Source organism: Globicephala melas, chromosome 20 (genome assembly GCF_963455315.2).
Source record: "Globicephala melas chromosome 20, mGloMel1.2, whole genome shotgun sequence".
Classification (NCBI taxonomy): domain Eukaryota; kingdom Metazoa; phylum Chordata; class Mammalia; order Artiodactyla; family Delphinidae; genus Globicephala; species Globicephala melas.
In genome coordinates, this window is record NC_083333.1 from 30,732,809 (window position 1) to 30,751,410 (window position 18,602).

Sequence of the window (18,602 nt, forward strand, 5' to 3'; positions counted from 1 at the left end):
GCCTCCAGCAGCCTGGGCTCCTCCTGGGCCCTGTCCCCACTGGTGGCCCCTGCAGCCTCCCTGGGGTCTTGGGCCACTTACCGTTGGTATAGGGGTTGGCAGTCTTCTTGTTGGTCATGACTCGGGCCGTGGCGTTATTGACCTGCCCAGAGAGAGGGAGGGAGAGGCTGAAGGGAACATTAGCCTGTAGGCCACTGGCCGCATGGTCCTGCTCTGAACTTCTCCTCCGTGGCCGCCTCGGAGGGGGCTGGGGGCTGGGGAGGAGGCCCTGGGACGCCCAGGCGAGGCACAGGACCGCCTCCTCTTCTCGCCTGGCCCCCCACCACGGCCTGCCCTCCCCCCGGGCCTCCTCCCTCCGAGTGCTGCCCGCACCTCACCCCCCGGCTGAGAACCTGGGCCATCACTGTTCCCAGCACTGGCTGGTGCCCAGCCTGGCCCAGGCCGCGGGCCCTCAGCTTAAGCATTGCATCCAGTCCCACTGGCTTTTGCCGTTCACAGGACTGTTCCCACAAACCGAGCCCAGCCTCTCTCTGGCAACCCAAGGCCACTGGAGCAGCTGGCTGGTGGACTCTCCCCAAAGTGCTCTCAGCGCAGCTAACAGAATGGCCCCCAAGACTTCTCTGCCGTGGGTGGCTGCTGAGGCCCTCCTGGTTGTGGGCACCAGGATGGTCACCCCTCCCCGTGGAGGCAGCATCCCTTTCCCTTGAGGCCAGCAGAGAGCTTTCTGTGGGGGCGGGGGGCACACGTGCCCGTGGTGGTGGGGCAAAGCCAATGGGGGAGGAGCAGGTAGGTACCAAGGGAGTGGGTCCTACTGTGCAGACATCTAAGGCCGTGGTCAGGCTGCCCAGAGGACTGGGCTGGGCTGTAGGGAGGAGGAGAAAGCAGGGCAGGTGTGGAACTCGAGGGAGGGGTCTGGGCCGTACTGCCTCCCCCCGTCAGTGTGAGCCCCTGGGGCCTGGGGCCGCAGCCTGGGCTGCCGGATGCTGGGCTGGAGCCCGGCTGAGGTCGGTGCCTCTGGCACTCCTTCTGCTTCTGGAAACCCTCCCTCAGGTCCTTCCACCGCTCTTCCAGTGGCTCCGCACTGGCCGTTGAGCCCTCCCTCCCTGGCCACCCCTGCTGCCCGCCCTGCTCGGGAAGCCCAGCTCCCAGACACCAGAGCCTCAGCACTGAGCAGGGCACACGCAGCCGCCCGGGAAGGGGTGGTGGAGGCGGGTGTGTCGGGGGACCCCTCGCCTTCCCTCCCCTCTGCGCCTCTGGGCTGGATCCCTTTCTAGGCTCTGGCTCGTACTGCTGCCCACCCTCTGGGGGATAAAGGCAAGGGGCAAACTGCAGGATGGGGCAGCATGGGGAGGGGGGACGGGGCAGCTGCCGCTCCTTGGTGAGACTAATGACCTGCTCCCAGCCACGGGCAGGCTGGGCTGGTTGAGGTCCTTGGAGCCGCCAAGCCTCGGAGACGAGACCTCTGGGGCTCCTCCCAGTGTCTGGCTGAGCCCCACAGCTGGGGACCTTTTCCAGGAATGAGAGGGAGGGGGCAGGCTGGGGGGCCCTTGGGTGAGCCTGAGGCCTAGACCCAGAAGGCGTGGCGGGTGGTGGGCTCGGCTCCGATCTCAGCTTGGCCCTGCCATGGGGCCCTGGCCTGGCTCTCTGCATGGCAGCAGCGGGGCTGGGTCGGGGGCCCAGGGTGACCGGAGGCGGCTCTCAAGGGCGTCCCTGCCGCAGCACACTTATCTGAGCACCTCAATTTTCCGTCCCTCTACGATCGTCCCATTCAGCTTCTCCCGGGCTCGGTCAGCATCTGAGCTAGTTTCAAAAGTTACAAACCCAAAACCCTGTGAGCGGAGAAGGACAGACATGGAGAGAAAGACATAGGATGAGAAAAAGGAAAAAAAAGGAGGCGTGGGGAGTGGGGGGGGGGGCAGGGCAATGGGGGGCGGGGGGAGAGAGAGAGAGAGAGAGAGAGGGGTTGAGTCAGGTGAGTTGAAGGAGAGACTCGGGCAGCCGAGAGGTCTGTCCTGGTGCCACTGGCAGGACGCCTGGGAGACATACGGCCCCGGGGGTGGGGCAGCTGCTGGCCTGGCCTGAGCCTGACCTGAGCTGACCGCCTGGCACTTGAAGGGACAGGCCAGAGCTATAAGAGAGACGCTGACCTGACCAGGGGCCAGGACTGTTGCCCTCACCCCACCTGGGGGGCCAAGGCTGGGCTTCTGGACCGAGTGGGGGCAGCCTCACCCATCGTCATCCCAGGAGCCCCAACCGGGGCGGGGGGGTCTTCCCGTCCAGGAGCGGGCACCCTCCCGCCTGCCCCCTGCAGGCCCTCCACCGAGTCTCCGGGCAGCTCCAGGAAGGCCGGTGGCCCCCGGGGGAGCGGCTCGAAGGCTGGGGACCCAGGCCCAGGGACCGGGGCTCCAAGTGCAGACAGAGAGGTCCTGGCGACTTAGAGAGAAGGAAGCCTCAGCAGCGGCAGCGACAACACAGACAGCGGGGTGGGGAGGGTGGGGCGGGCGGAGGAGCGGGGAGTACAAGCACCCGTGTCGCTCAGGGGTCCTCAGGCTCGGAGCTCTCCAGGAAGCAAATGCACATTTCACACGTTAGCCTGGCGGGACCTACAGCCGGGCGCTGTAATGGTGGCGGCCTCTGGGCGGCACCCACCTTGGAGCCCCGCTCGTTAAAAATGATCTCCACGTCTAAAATTTTTCCGAATTGCTGCAGAGACAGAGATGGGGGTGGGGGAGACAGGAGAGGGTGTGTTAAGACTGCTGGCCCGGCTGGCCTGCTCCCCAGGGGACCCTTGCCCCCTGCCTGTGTCAGGTCCTCTGCCCCCGGCCCTCTCTCCACCTCCTGCAGGGACATGAAGGTGCTCTTGGGTAGCCTGGCGGCGGGGGGGCATCCCTCCCCATCTTCCCGTGCAGAGAGCTTTTCCCTCCAGGATGCTGGTCCCATCTGCGGTGTTGTCAGCATCCTCTCCTCTCCCTGCTGGGACTTTGACACAAGTTGCTGACAGACAGCCCTAATTCACACACATGGGTTCTGGGTAAGTCCTTCCCAAAAGGTGGGGTGCTGCCAGGGAGAGAAGCCCCTGGAAGAGAGAAAGTGCTAGGGAGGGACCCTGCACTGCCTGCTGCCTGTGCTGTTTGGGGCTGGGCTGTGTGTGGGGCAGGGTGAAGTGACCCCAGGCCCTTCTGCCTGACCAGGACATACCAGTCAGCTGGGCCCAGACGCTCTGGCTGCCCCCTTCCTGCCCCATCGCTGGCCTGGAACTCCCAAGGGGCAGCCTTGTCTCCCTCACTGGCACGTGAGACCAGGAACCTGTGAACCAGGTCCCCTAAAATCCCAGTTGAGGTCCCGAGGGGCCTGTCCTGAGGTCTCCAGTGCATACAATTGATGTAACATTTGGAGGTGGGTGTCACGTGGGCAGGGAGGGACGTGGAACCAGACAGTGAGGTAATGCCAACCCTGACAAGTACTGGAGGGGGAGGATGGTGCTGCTGTGCTGCAGGGGCGAGTGAACTCATGGGCGTCCTGCAGGGACCATGGGTGCCCCTGGGCGGCCTGTAGGGACTGAGTGTGCTGAGGCCCGTGATGTCGGGACTGGAAGGGCGTCCAAGTGAACTGACCTAATAACATCGTAATACCAGCTGCTCCGAGTGGGGGCCCCAGGCTCAGAGAGCTGGCAGTTGCCCAGGCCCAGGGCCAAGAGCGGGCAGAATTCTCATCTTCCGATGATTCTAAATCCTGCCTGCACCCTACTGGGTATAACCCCAAATCCAGTGGGGCCTGGCCCCCAGGAAGAGAAGTGGACATCTGGGCCAAGGGCAGGTGTAGGTGCTGAGTCCATCCCAGGAGGGCCACCTCCTGTTTGCCTGACAGATCCCATCTGGGGTGGTGGGTGGCATGAGGGGAGGGCTGGGGTTCAGGGCCCAGAGCCTGCCTGACTTGTGGCAGAAGTGGGGAGTGGGCACAGGGCAGGCAGGGGGAGGAGAGTTTGGGGTGGGAGAGGGAAGAAAGGGAGGGAACACGGGCCAGGCGCATGTGTCCTCTGTGGCCGGGGCTGAACCCTGGCTGCTGCCCCCTCACCTGCCCACGGGGCAGCCCTGGCACCCGGTGGGTGTCAGCACCTGCAGGTGTTCAAATCAAGTGACAGAATAAAGTCACCACGGGACTTAGGGGCCTCCCTGCAGGATCTCACAGTCACCCTACAACTGGCTGCAATCCTACAGAGCAAAGTCTCGGGACAGACAGGGAGAGTCCAGGAACGGAACGCGCACATGCTTCCCATCGTGTGCTCTCCTGCCACCCCACCCCTGGGGCCTGGACGATGTCCAGAGAGGTTGAGTGCCTGGGCCCCAGGCACACAGGACAGGCAGGGCTGCTGGGTGTGAGGCCAGGAGGCTGGGCTGCCGCTCTGGGGGCACAGCGGTCCCTGGAGCCCTCATCAGAAGGAGAGGCCAGCGGAGTGATAACCTGACTGGCACTGGCCTGGGCCTGAGGGGCAGGTGGTGGAGGTGGCAGCCACGCAGGTCTCTCCACCCAGAGCCTGCATCCCTCCTCCTCCCTCCTACCCCACAGGCTCGGGTCAAAGCAGGGCTGGACCCAGAGGGCAACGGGAGGCAGGAAACCCAGGGGGCCTCTCTGACACCTGGGCTGTGCGCTGAGAGTGGGAGTGCAGATGGAGGGGCCACACACACTCACCCCGAACATTTGCCGCAGGTCGGGGTCCCTGAACCGGAAGGGGATGTTGGAGACGTGTAGCCGCTTGGGCTGCTGCTTCTCTGTGGGGTCGGAGGGATGGAGCGGCTGGCTGTCCGTCTGTGCCGCGTCGTCTGTCTGCTGCGGGAAGAGGACCCGGGCTGGGAGGTGCCCCCTTCAGCTCCCATCCCACAGCAGGGGACCATCTAAGTGCCAGGTCTTCCCCAGGCCCCTAGGACGTCCCCATCCTGGGACCCGCAGGAGACATGGCACAGCAGCACCTCAGCCTCAGGTCCCACTTCCAGGTCTTTCCCCGGGCTGTGTCTGCAACACCATCGCAGGGCCAGGCCTCCCTGGCCCAGTGCGTCCTCCCACCGTGCCTCGGCCTGTCCACTGAGGTCTGACGTCAGCGGTCCCTTGGCTATCACGGTCTTTGAGGTCATGAGTGCACTGCTTCCCTGACGGCCCGAGTTCTGGGACCATGGGCGCCATTTGGGGTTTCCAGCTCAATGAGAAAGTGGAGAAGTTTCAGAAGCCACCGTGACACACATATCCGTGGCGGTGCTGCCCCACAGGGAGGCCCCCCCTGGGCTGCCTGCCTCTTCTTCTAACCCTGCTCTGGGGCTCTGCATCTTCCGAGGCTCAGGGGTGGCCACGTCCAGTGCTTCAGAGCTGGTCCTCATTGTGGAGCTAAATGTTGGTCAACAGAGGGACTCTGAAAGACTTGGGTCTCAGGGAACAAAGCTGCCACAAAACAAGGACCCCCCCTCCCACCAGCTCCCCGAGAGGCCAAGGCCGTGAAGAGGCCCCGAGGCGGTGCAGGGCAACAAGCAGGTTGGGCTGGTGGTGTGCATGTGAGGTTCCTCCCTGGGGACTTCAACAGGGACGGGCCATCAGCTCACAGCCAGGCTGCCCTTCAGCCTGGTTGGTCCCTGCTGAATCCCCAGAGCCAAAGGCAGGCTGGGCGTGGTGAGTGGGGGAGGACTGACCGAGGGGCCTGGTTGGCTCATCGTGACCCAGGGGCTGGCACCCATGGCCTTCTGCGGGCTGCTCAGCGTTAGTACCCAGGATCAGAGCCGGTGACGGATGGGGTGGGTGGACAGACGCCGGCCCCCTCCCGTGGGGCTCCTCTGCCCCCTCGTGCCTCTGCCCCTTGTGGGCATAACGGGCCCAGAAACACCTTTTATTGCTTCTTTCCTTTTCCTGTCTCAAGTCCCGGCTCTCCTCCCAGGTCTTTTGGGATCACCAGCCCAATACACTGCTTGAATTTGAATCTTTGTCTGGGGGTCTGCTTCTGGGACAGGACTCCAGACGACGGACGGCCTGGGGGCCTACAGAGAGTGAAGCGGGGAAGGCAGGGTCCTCGAGGCCTGGGGTAGACTTTGCACAAATGGAAGTCCCAGTGGCTGTGGTCTCCCACGTGGCTGGAGGAGCAGAGGCAGCTGGCCGGCGGCGGGAGGCTGGGCCGCGGAGACACAGCTGAGAGGAGAGGTGCCGGAGAGCACTTTCCACAGGTCCCCGGGAACTGCCCGTTTGCTTCTGGTGGGTTCTGTCCACCGAAGGAGTGCTGACCAGTACCACAAGCTTCTTGGAGCCAGAACAGTGAGCAGGGCGAGGTCACTGAGGCCTCGTGCTGTGGCTGAGGAATGGACCCCGAGGGGCAGAGCCTCACCAAGGCCAGTGGCTGGAGATGTCTCTGGACTCCTGAGTGCCTGCCCTAGATGGCCACCCTCGTCATCCTTTCTGGAAGGAAAGGGCCGCTCCCCCAACTCCTGCACTCAGTGGATGCCATAGGGCAGGGGAGGGGATGTCACCAGCTCCTGGGCACACTTCCGGGGGTGAGCTGGCAGGGGGCCTGGAGGGCTGCAGGGGTGCGGGAGCATCTTGTTCAAAGGCCCCTTAGCCTCAGCTCTGTGCTCCTGTGTTGAGAGGAAGCACAGGGTATCAGAGCCCATTGGTGGGTTGGAAGCTACCATCGTCTCGTGTGCCTGGGGACACGTGTGACCTGGGGCTCAGCAGGTTGGCCATCCCATGCGTGGCAGGCCCAGTTCTGACAAGCGTGTGTTCTCTGAGCCCAAGTGTGGTCCTGCGCCTGTTCCTGGGGGTTTACCAACAAGTGCCGACCACCCCTGCTCCCAGGAGCCCACCTTTAGCAGGGCGGCGTCTGAGGAGGAACAGCTGGTGGGGTGGGAGTGAGGTAGCAAGTCTCTGAGAATCCTGATCCGGCCTGTGCATGCTTCATTCCTGATGGGCAACGTGGGGCAGCTGCCTTTGGGCTTTTCGGGGACACTTGTGGGCTCCTCCCCCCAAGCCCGGGACCTGGAGTTGCCCGAGAGCTCAGCCCCCTCCCCAGCTGTCCTGCTGTCCTCCTCCCTTGGTCCCACTCTTCCTTGCAGAAAATAAGCTTGTGCGTCACCTTCAGAGGGCCCACCTGTGCCCCTGATTCAAGGCGGAACCCACAGTGCATCTGCTGATTCTTCATAGGTCTGAGCCCCGCCCTCTGGCAGTGGTAAGGGTGGGCCCAGTGCCCCTGTCACCCCCCTCCACCCCGTGCCTCCCACAAACCTGTGCCCTCAGCTGCTCCTGGGTACAGGTGACTAAGTGGACTCACCCCAGACTTGGAAAACTAGTGGGAGAGGGGCATGCAATGCTGACTCTGGGCCAGCAGAGGGCAGCGGTCAGCGCGACCTAGTGGCCAGGGCCACAGGAAAGGCCCAGCTTGCGCTCAGAGGAGATGGGGAGCCCTGGGCGGGGCAGGGGTTGGAGCGGGGACACCACGGGAGGGTACTGACGAAGCTGGGGCATCTGGGGCTGGGCTGGGCTGGGCTGTCCTGTCCCACCTTGGGCCCTTCCTAATAGCAGAACTGAGCCCACTGTGTGTCTCCAAGATCCAGGGTCCTCCTGCCTCTGCATCCCACCCCAAAGGCTCTTAGGGGAGCAGCTGAGGGTCAGGTGGGAGAAATGGGGTGATGGGGGCAGGACACAAGTAAGAAAAGAGCCCCCCTTGCCCCCAAGCGCAGCTGCAGACAGAGGCAGATAAATGGGTTCAATGACTGTGAAATTGTAAGATGTGCAGAGAAACCCCAGAGTGCAACAGCACACTGGCTGCCCCAAGGCGAGATGGAGGCCTTCCCACCATTTATCACAGTGGTCCAGGCAGCCTGCACCGCCTTCCAAGGGACTTTACTTCCTTTTTTTTTTTTGCGGTACGCGGGCCTCTCACTGCTGTGGCCTCTCCCGTTGCGGAGCACAGGCTCCGGACGCGCAGGCTCAGCAGCCATGGCTCACGGGCCCAGCCGCTCCGCGGCATGTGGGATCTTCCCGGACCGGGGCACGAACCCGTGTTCCCTGCATCGGCAGGCGGACTCTCAACCACTGCGCCACCAGGGAAGCCCTTCCTTTTTCTTTTTTGAAGCAATCTTTGCCTTTGATTCTCAAATGCAGGGAAAAGAGAAACAGCGGCAGCAACTCGCTCTTCCCTCCCACAACTGCTCTCGGCCGCTTCGCTTCCGTGTCTTCCCCATCTCTGTGTCACCTTAGTCGTCATGGGTCCCCCTCCACCTTTCAAGGCAGCAGCCAGCCCATCTTGGTGGGACAGCATATGTCCCATCCTCGCACCCTCCGAGGAGCCTGCAGCTCTATTCACCTGGGCCTCCCCAAGCCCAGCACAGGGAGAAGCCAAGAGGGCCCTGGGCAGGGTTCGTTAGGTCTGGCAGGGCCACAGGCAGCAGGCCAGGACCTGGTGGCCGTCACGGCTTGCTGATGCCGCACGGGAGACTCCTGGAAATGCCCTTTCTCTATGGCCCCATCTCTCCTCATCTTTGGTCCTCCAAGACCTCCTGGGCACTCGTGCAGTGACTGTCAGCTGCCTGCCAGACATGGCTCGCCCCTGGTGGGCGGTGAGCCAGCCTTGGAGGAGGCATTCTCCGCCTGTGTCCTCATGCCGTTCACTCATGAAGTCTTCTTCTGAACCTTGAGTGGAGCTGTGTGTCCGCTTTGGACCCCGTGAATGATGCCACGCTCCAGGCTCTCTGCTGGCCGCTGCGCTTGCTGATGGTGCTGCATTGGTGCTGATGGTGCCGTCTGCTCGCACCACGCCTGCGTGGAGGCAGCACGCGGCTGAGTCTCACCCTGCAGTGGTGCACTCCCACCACGGTCCACCCCTTTTACTTTTCTTAAGCCCCGAGAGCCAAGAGCACAGGGGACCAAAGGCCGCTGCTCCGGGTGGAGTTTCTGCTGCTGCAGCGCTTGCTGGTGGGGGAGGAGAGACAGCCATGGGGCAGGCCGTGTGAGGCCCATGGTGCAAAGGCGAGGTGGCCCCAGAGGAAGATTTGGGAGAAGGGGAGGAGCTTCTGAGAGGAGGTCCCTCTGGCTGTCCCACGATGGAGGGTGGACAAGTGGGTGGGGAGGACACCTGCAGGGGACCCGCATGACCTTGAATGAATGAGTACTCCAGGGAGGTGGTCCCCAACTCGCACCCCTGGGGGGCCCTGCAGGGTAGTGAGGTGGGCCCGCTCCATCAGCAGCCCCAATCACCCAGCTCCCCCTGCTGCCTTTTGACAAAAGAACGTAGATGACACCGTGATGACAAACGGAATCCAGACAGGAGACGGCAGGTCTGGACAAAAGCTGGAGCCCACACCACCTGCTGCCCCGCACCTCCTGCTTCTAACGTCAGGCTGCCTGGGGAAGGCCAAGAGGAGAGTCAGAGCAGTGACGGAGGCCTGACACAGGAGGGACATAAGACAGCTGAGAAGCAGGGTTGTGAGTGCCAGGAGTTAATCTAGTGGAAGTGGCTCCTGGAATCTTAGAGCGGGACGGCCGGCGGCCACCCTCCCCAGCTGCTCCCAAGGTGGGAAGCCCCTGCTTGAAGAAACACTCCCAGTCAGAGCACTCACGCCAAAATCTTTGCCGGGCAGCTCTGGGTGTCTTCGAGGTCACCTACTAATCCAGTCACTTTCACCCGTGGGGCCTCGGTCTCCGGATCCCGATGGAAGAGCAGCAGACTCTGACCGCCTTGCAGTACCTGAAGAGCCTCAGGTAAAGAAAGGAAAGTCGAGGCTGCCCGTTCACGGGCTCAGTGGCTCTCTGGCCCAGGCACTTTCCCGGGGAGGCGCTCAGCTGAGCAGGGAGACTCTCATGTCTTAGTTGGCTTCTCTCCGAGACTCCTGGGTCCTCTCCGGGGCCGTGGATTCTCACAGGCACGGAGGTCAACACTGGCCCCCTTCCACTTTATGTCCCTGATTGGTGGGCAGCAACGGCTCCCGCGGGGCAGGGCCGGTCATTTTTCCCGTGTGTCCCCAGTGCTGGCTCAGCACCTGGCACGAGCAGGTCCCCGCAAGTGTCTGCCAAAGGAGGACGACTTTCTTTTTTTTTAATTAATTAATTAATTAATTTTTGGCTGTGTTGGGTCTTCGTTGCTGTGCGCTGGTTTTCTCTAGTTGCGGCGAGCGGGGGCTACTCTTTGTTGCGGTGTGAGGGCTTCTCACTGCGGTGGCTTCTCTTGTTGTGGAGCACGGGCTCTAGGCACACGGCCTTCCGTAGTTGTGGCACGTGGGCTCAGTAGTTGTGGCTCGCGGGCTCTAGAGCGCAGGCTCAGTAATTGTGGCGCACAGGCTTAGTTGCTCCGCGGCATGTGGGATCCTCCCGGACCAGGGCTCAAACCCGTATGCCCTGCGTTGGCAGGCAGATTCTTAACCACTGCGCCACCAGGGAAGCCCCGAAGGGAGACGACTTTGAATTTGGCGTGGTGAGGCTGTGTCAGGGGGTCCAGGAGGCCTCTGTTTGTGCTGTCGAGGCGTTGGAGGGTGTTAGCTGTCGGTCTCGGCACCCTCTGTGTCAGCTGCAAGGCCGACCCTCTTGTCTCCCAGGCTTGCTTCCAGGGCAAACCTCTGGGGGTCAGTATTTGTTCACAAGGAGGTTGTGAGAGGTTTTTCCAGATACACCCCGTCTGCTGTTGTCCATCAGAAAGAGACCGGTTGGCCGGCCGTGACCTGTTCACAGGGAGCCCCTCTGGCTCCCGTGCTCACCTCTCTTTTCCGAGGTGGAAAAGCTAAACCAGGGAACTATGGTTTGCCTCCCCATTCTAAGGCCCGTGGGCGCTGCCCTTCTCATCCGTGGAACCCTGGGGGTGTCTATGGCAGACACCCTGTACCAGGGACACTGGGATAATGGAAAAGCCTGGTGGCTTTGGTGCTGACTCAGGCTGGGAGGTGCTTCGAGCAGGCAGGAAGGGCACCGGCTGGGGTCTGGTCCAGCCCAGGGGGCAGCTTGGGGGCGGCTGTGTCTCCCCAGAGCCTGGATGCTGCTGCTTGCACAGGGAGGGTAGGTGATATCTGGATCCAGGGGAACACCGTGGGAGCCAGGTTGGGTGAGAGGGGGGCACCCATCAGATGGGTGGTGTCACTCCCGGTCAGCACAGGCGTGCTGGCCTCCTGCCAGGCCCCGCTAGCCGGCAATGGGACAGATCAGCAGGGCCAACTGGACGAGCGCAAAGCCCCAGAGCTCGGCGGGGCGTGGGCGCCCGGAGAATGCAGCGGAGGAGGTCAGGGAGGGGATGCGGCAGCCTGGTCTCCAGAGGGGCTACCTTCACAGGGCGCCCACCCCGGTTGGCCAGGGGCGGCGGCCACTCCTGGACGTGACCCTGGCTATCAGGAAATCTCTGAGAAGTGCCCGGCTCAGCACTTTCTCCTTGGGGCTGCATTACAACCACATAATTGAAGCTATCTGATTGGAGGGCAGCCAAGCAGGTAGATTACAAGTGATTAGCAATGATAGGAGTGCCTGCAACCTGAGACAGCCCTGAGGGGCCCTGGGCCTCTCCTTGCTGCCGCCAGCCCCCTCCCCGCCCCCCCGCCGCCCCCTGCTTGCCCCCGTGATGCCGCTGGGCCGGGCAAGCCCAGGCCACTGGCCTCGCCCATTTCTCTCACTTCCCATTAACAGGTCACTGACCACTGAGGACACGCTCCATCTCCCAGATGAGGTGAGAGTTGGCCTGAAGTTGCCGCTCGGGGAGACCGGGGTGGGGGGGGGGTAGCTAGAGGCGGTGGGCCTGGCTGCCCCTCCGTGGCACCTGCCCACCAGAAAGATCCCTGGGGTCGGATGGCGATGAGCTTGGAGGCTAGGCGCTCCTTCCTGGGGGCGGGGACCCCTGCTATGGGGCTGCCTCTCCGTACACAGGCCCCCAGGCCCCTTCCCCACCGGCACTCCCCCTGAGGTTCTGAAGTTGGGGGGCCCTTACCGGCACTGTCTGGGCCCCTGCCATGGGCTGTGTGCTGGTCTCACCGCCGGGCTGCTCCGGGTGGGTCTGTGCTGGTGTATACAGGGTCATGCCGTGCTCTGGGGGGACCGGGGTCTGGCCTGAGTAGTCCGGCGTGGGGTGCGGTGGCGGCGGGGCGTACTCGGCGGGGATGCCGTTCTGTGGCGGAGGGGGGTACTGGGCCGGGGGGTAGGGCTGGGCCATCGCTTCAGGCGGAGCCGTGGCGTCCTGATTGCCCTGGGGAAGGAGAGAGCAAGGCTGGTTAGACCTCCGTGTGGCCTGGACACTGCCCCCTTTCACTGCCCCCTCTCCAGAAGGCTCTGTGGTCTCCAACTGTACTTTCAGCAGCATTTTCCATGCCCCCTAGGAGGGGGGCTCCCCCAGCGTGGGGCACCAGCTCAGAGCCGGGCTGCAGGGGGAATTCTGGGCAGCCACGTCTGGGGTGAGACACCTCTGTGTTTGAGGCCACTTGTGCAAACTCGTCAGGCCTGAGTACACTGAAGATTTTTTTTGTTTTTAATCCACCTAATTAAAAAAAATTAAATATTTTGAGATAACTGTAGACACAACAGTTGTAAGAAATATCTCAGCATGATCCCGTGTACCCTCTACCCAGTGTTCCCCAGTGGTGACATCTTGTGAAACCTTCCCCACCAGGAGAGTGACATAGGTCCAGTCAAGATACAAAACGTCCCAGCAGCACCAGAAGCCCTCCTTTGGCCCTTGATAGCCACACCCTCTCCCTCCCGCCTTAGAAAGGCTTTTAAGCCTTGGTTTTCTCATCAGTAAAGCAAGAGTGACGAAAACGATTCACAGCCTGCAGGGAAGAGGATTGGAGTTGATTGTGCAGACATGGAGCCTGGTACAGCTCGGCCGCACGGTGGCCACCGGGTGAGGTGCTATCGGGGGGCAAGTAGGGTCCCCGCCTCTGTCTTGAGGATCCCGGAGATGCCCCAAAGATCCCTCCCACCCTCTCGAAGGCCTGCTGCCCCAGGAGGGAAAGTGCTCCCTCGACGCTGATCCCAGCCATGCTGGGGGCCCTTAGAAGCCCTGACCCTTAGCAGGGCCCGGAAACAGCCCAGGGCAGCGGTTCTCCAAATGGGGTGCCAGGACCGGCAGCAACAGCACCACCTGGAAGCAGGTAGCAAGGCAGACTCTTGGCCCCGCCCCAGACCTCCTGCACTCTGGGGGCTTGTGAGAACCACTGACGTCAGGCATAGAGAGCAGCCCTGGTAGCAGGTCCCTCAGCCCCAGAGAAGCCACTGGGGTCCTTCGTGGTGCCAGGGGAGGTAGGGGTGGAGCAGGGTTCCGGCTGTCCCTTGCTGTGGACACACACTGGGGAGCAGAGGAGGTGGCCCCTGGCCTTCTGAGGGTGTCTCCAGGGAAGAGGGTTCCTCACCACCTGGAAGGACAGGGGCCACCTCTCACTGGAGTAGCCTCCCAGCGTGGAAGGACCCTTGCACACACAGGGACGGCTGACCCTTGTGACTGCTTTCCCGATGCCCTGGGACCTCACGTGTGCTCCCGCGCTCCCCCATCAACCTCTGCGTGTTTTTTTTTTTTTTTTTTTTTTGCGGTACATGGGCCTCTCACTGTTGCGGCCTCTCCCGTCACGGCGCACAGGCTCCGGACGCGCAGGCTCAGCGGCCATGGCCCACGGGCCCAGCTGCTCCGCGGCATGTGGGATCTTCCCGGACCAGGGCACGAACCCGTGTCCCCTGCATCGGCAGGCAGACTCTCAACCACTGCGCCACCAGGGAAGCCCTCCTCTGCGTGTTCTGACCTCAGTTTTAGCGTCTGTCTCCTTGTCCATCTCCCCCGCGAGACAGATGCTTCTTCCAGTGAGCGGGCTGGCTTGCTCGACGCTGCGCCTTCAATTGGTGACAATTTATTCACCCGAAACTGTTTAGTGGGCAGCTGGGGGTGCCAGGCCTGTGGCTCTGGTGGGGACCCGGGTGGGCAGCCCCTGCCCTGGTGGCGTCTGCTATCCATTGGGGAGTAAATCCAACTACCCAGATGTTGAATCAGTTGTTAGGGTGGGGGGTGGCCTGAGCGCCATGGAGACTGAGCACAAGGCCTGGTGCTCACCTCCCTTCTAGCCGGAGGCCTGAGGCCCCCACCTCTCTGCCTTCAGGCTGGAGCCCTGCCCCTCCACTGTCTGCCTGCTCACCTCCCTTCTAGCCGGAGGCCTGAGGCCCCCACCTCTCTGCCTTCAGGCTGGAGCCCTGCCCCTCCACTGTCTGCCTGCTCACCTCCCTTCTAGCCGGAGGCCTGAGGCCCCCACCTCTCTGCCTTCAGGCTGGAGCCCTGCCCCTCCACTGTCTGCCTGCTCACCTCCCTTCTAGCCGGAGGCCTGAGGCCCCCACCTCTCTGCCTGGGGCCCAGCCCTGCCCTGCTCCCCAGGCCCCAGTGCCAGCCTTCACTGCCTCGCAGCTGACACCCCTCACTCCTGGGGTGACCCTACGCCTGATGAGAAGTCCCGTCCTCTACGTCCTCCTTGGTGAAGCCCCCAGGTCCCTCCCCTCTCTCTGCAGAAACTGGGGCAGAGATCACGCCCCTTACGAGTGGAGGGAAACACGCGTGTACACACTTGCACACACTCACAAGGGCCCGTTCCTTGCTGGAAGGTCCCGCCTCATTGATCCCAAGTAGCCGAAAAGCCCCATTACCCAGTCGGCCAACGTGCTGGCAACGTCCCCGGCTCCCGGCCCGAGGGAGAAGGAAGGGGTGGGCTCAGGATGAGGGAGGAGGGGGCCAGCAAGGCGGGAGGGAGGCTGGCAGAGGTCGAGCAGCCAGGCTCCAGGACGGCGAGGGCAAGGGGCCGAGGGGAGTGGGGGGTGGAGAGCCAGGCGAGGAGTGTGGACAGGCCAGGGTGAGGGAGAGGGTGCTGTCAGCAGCCTCCGGATATCAATTAACTGATAAATATTTGATTAGAACCTTCACTAACTTACATCTTCCCAGGGCCCCCTCTTCCCCACTCCTCCAAGGCTCCAGGAAAGGGGGGCTCCTCTCCCGTCTGCTTCCTTACCACCCCACCCATAGCTCTCCCCAGTGCACTCTTCCCCGGGTCCCGTGCTGGCAGAGGGGCAGCCGCTGATCACTCCCACTGCGTGGTTCCTGGGCAGGAGCCCGGAGCCCAGACTGTCAGGGGAAGCTTCGACCCGGTGGGAATGCTGGGAGGTGTGTTTGGAGTCCTGAGTGCCAGGGTCTGGAGGGGTCTGGGGTGGGCAGGAAGCAGCTATGGGACGGGGACATCGAGGGACATCTGCAACATAATAAAGTCAGCACATCTGAGCACTTGGTGCTCCCTGCTCTGCGGACGTGAACTCATCGAACTCCCTCCAACCTACAAAGTAGACGCCACCTCCCTATTTCACAGCTAATAAAGCTGAGGTACGGGGCGAAGTGACTTGCCAGTAGCCACCGGCTCCCAAACCTGGCCCTCTGCTCCTCGTGCGGGGGGCGGGGGGGACTGGAGGGAGGTGAGATTCCACAGCCTAGTGACAGTCTAGATGCGCAAAAGCACAGGGAGGGCTCCAATCCACCATCTTGGCCACCGAGTGGCCCCAGGTCACCGTTTATCCTCTCTGCAGTGGTCATCTCTGGCGTGATTCGGTGGGTCCTGGGCAATTCTCGACACCCCTGCCCTGGGTGTCCTCCACGCCCACGCATGGTGGCTGTCGTCCATGAGTGGCCTTCACCCTGGCTGCACACGCATGGCTGGACCCCATCAAAGGGCAGCCCAACTTTACGACCAAACTTTCCCATGAGGTTCTGAAGTGTAGCCTGGGCTGAGAGCCGCCAGACCAGGCTAGGATGGAAAAGCAGTGAGTAATCAGGTTCATCCTGAGAGGCTGTCTAGCTGCCTGGCACACAGAGGGTTGCAACAGTGTTTGTCACTTTCCTTTTCTTCCTTCTTCCCTGGTCTGTTGGGGCCACAATGAGGGAGGGGTTGAGCTTGGCGGCATGAGCTGAGCAGAGTCCCCCTGCCAGGCCATGGGGCTCATCTCAGATAGCCTCATGGTTTCAGATGATCTCAGAGCAGCTTGTGAACTTGTTTGGCTCCCCGGGGGTTCATGAATTCCCAGAGAATGGGGGCCACTCACTCACCCTCCATCCCCACATCCCTGTACCTCCATCCCCACAGCCCTGTACTCAGCACAACACTGCTGTACTCGGAAGAGTTTCAGTGCACACTGGATGGGTGGATGAATGGAATGATGGATGGGCAGAGGGGTGGATGGGTGGATAGATGGATGGATAAAAAGATGGATGGAAAGACAGATGGAGAGTGAATTGATGAAAGGTGAATGGATGAGTCGATGGACAGACGGGTTAAAGTTTAAAGACTATGGTCGGGTCACGTATCCCCACTCCCTCTGCAAATCTGTTCCTCTCTCCTGTCATCACATTGGCCTGGCAAACCAGTAAGATCACCTCTGCCCACTCCACTCCGTGGCCCACAACTGGAGAAAAGCACCAAATCACCCTGATTTCCTTAGATCACTTCCCTCTGCCGGCCACTGCCCCTCACTCTCAATGACCATTTCACTCTCCCTCCTCAACCCTCCAACTGTGCTCCACTAGCCTCACCCTCAGTGATGACCATGCTGCTTATTTCCCGCGGCAAATGGAAGACAACGTCCATGCTCCCCTGCTCACCTCCCTGCCTGTGGTCCTACCCTCGGCCTTCCCTCCCGTCCCCGCTCCTGTCTGTGACCAGTCGCTTCAGTGCACACTGCTGTCCAGTCCTTGTCACCCACATGTGCTCACAGTTCTGGCAAGTTGTCTACTCTCTGCCATGATAGGAAAAGAAAACCCTCCTCGACCACACGGCTCTGTCAGCTACAAAGCCCGTGCACTGCTTCCCTACAGAGCCAAGTCTCTTGAATGAGCTGCCTAGACCTGCAGCTGCAACTCCTTTCTTCCCGTTCCCTCGTAATCCCACCCCAAGCCGGTTCTCCCTGGCACCATCCCCTGAAACTACCTTGGGCAAGGTTCCCACCTCTGCCACCTGACAACCTAATGGTCAGCTCGCGGTACTTATCCAGCCTGACCCCTCGGCTGCGCTGAATGCGCCGACTCCTAGTCTCTCTCCAGACGCGCTCTCTTTTCTTGGTCCTTACTCACCACTCTCTTTATTGCCCTGGAGGAGTTTCTGGCCCAGCGGGAACTGACCGCTCTAAGCCGACAGTGATGGTGGCTGGAAGGCAGTAAGTTCTAGAGAGATCAAAGTTTTTTCATCTGGCAAAGGGGAACTGAGGGCAACGGACACAGAGGGTGGACCGATTCGGGAGGAAGGAAGATGTCGGGGGAGGCTGTGTGGCTGGCCATGAGGGTGAGGCTAGGGCTCTGTCCTCTGGCTTCCGGAGCAGGGGAGTGAGTCTGGGGTATTTATTCCCCTGCTCTCTCCCTGGGAGGCCGTCTCTGTCCTAGACCAAGGGGGACCTAGACCCCCCTCTCGAGGGGCTGCTCCTGGATCCCCCCTCCTTCTCAGTCTCAGTTGCTGCTTCCTCCTCTGACCATTAGGCCTGGGGTGGTAACAGGTCTGTCACCACCAGCTCTGCGCTGTTCCTGGTGGTGACCCTCTGCCCATCCTCCAGACACCTCTGCAGAGAATCTCCTTGTAAATAAACTCATGTTATCCTAGAGCCAGTGAGCCACCTGCTCCCTGTTGGATCCTGATGACACGGCGACGTGGGATGGGAGCGCTTGTCCAGCCCAAGGGACAGGTAGGGAGGGGCTCTGACCAGGGAGGGCCTGGCCAGCCTCTCAGGGAGGCCCTGTGGCTAACGGCCTTGTCTCTGCTCCTGCATCCGGGGTGGGACTGCCTTTGGTACCAGACCCTGAGCACAGACTCAATGCGTCCATTTCTAGGTGGCCCTGGGCACAGCCCAACCTCTTAGTCTGTGGGAAGGGAACAGTGACTCGTCTGCCTAGAGGCAGGGGCTGGGCGGGAGGACCTTCTATCTTCAAGATCTAGAGCTAAGACCCTCCCCAGTGTTTCTGCCCACATCACTCACTCGCCCAATGGAAATTCCTACACTCAGGCCTCGGCCAGTGAGCTCCCATCTTTCGGGGTGAGGGTCCGTTGTGTGTGTGGTGTGCTGGGCGGGATGCTCAGGGAGCAGGGTGCTGAGGGGAAGGGAAGAGCGGAAGTGGCAGCAGACAGACAGTCCCAGCCCCTCGCTGTGCAGTCCCCTGGGGACCCCTCTGCTCACAGCCCCGCCATGACAATTAGGCTAATTGCTTCCCAGACTCCTCACCCGAGGAGGGAGGGCACCGTAAGCCCCTGGTCCACAGGCCAGGCTGCAGAGGGAAGGGAGGCTGGCGGCAAAGGCTGGGCTCCAAGCCGTTTCTCCACCACCTCTGGGCAAAGCTGGCCTCTAGACGGGGCAAAGGAGGGGGAGCGCAGCACGACCACCAGTCCCGAGGGCCAAGCTGTTAGGTGTGTGACCTGCCTGTTTTGCTCTGGACAAGGCTCACCTGCCCTGAGAGGGGAGCAGACCTCCACCCTCACAGCCACGCCCCCCAATACTGAGCTCTACCCAAGTCACTGGCATCTGTTGAGCCTCTGCTGCCTGGCACCGGGGACACACAGGAGGTGAACAGGCTGGATTTACACAGTGCCCGTGTGGGCAGGGACTGCCATTGGTAC

The 18,602-nt window shown here is 62.0% G+C and overlaps 1 protein-coding gene across 9 annotated transcripts in view; it reads right to left on the reverse strand.

Annotated features, from left to right (window-relative positions):
* The window catches only part of RBFOX3 (RNA binding fox-1 homolog 3), a 447,315-nt gene that overhangs the window by 11,377 nt on the left and 417,336 nt on the right, over nt 1–18,602 (reverse strand). For 7 of the 9 annotated variants that reach the window (XM_060290530.1, XM_030837899.2, XM_060290525.1 and 4 more), the window contains 5 exons: nt 11,927–12,181; nt 4,690–4,827; nt 2,650–2,703; nt 1,737–1,829; nt 82–142 (listed from right to left, as the gene is read on the reverse strand). In XM_060290530.1, coding sequence (XP_060146513.1) covers nt 82–142; nt 1,737–1,829; nt 2,650–2,703; nt 4,690–4,827; nt 11,927–12,148 — 568 coding nt within the window. In that variant the 5' untranslated portion in view covers nt 12,149–12,181. The remainder of the gene's footprint in view (nt 1–81; nt 143–1,736; nt 1,830–2,649; nt 2,704–4,689; nt 4,828–11,926; nt 12,182–18,602) is intronic. The other 2 variants (XM_060290529.1, XM_060290531.1) reach the window with 1 other exon arrangement.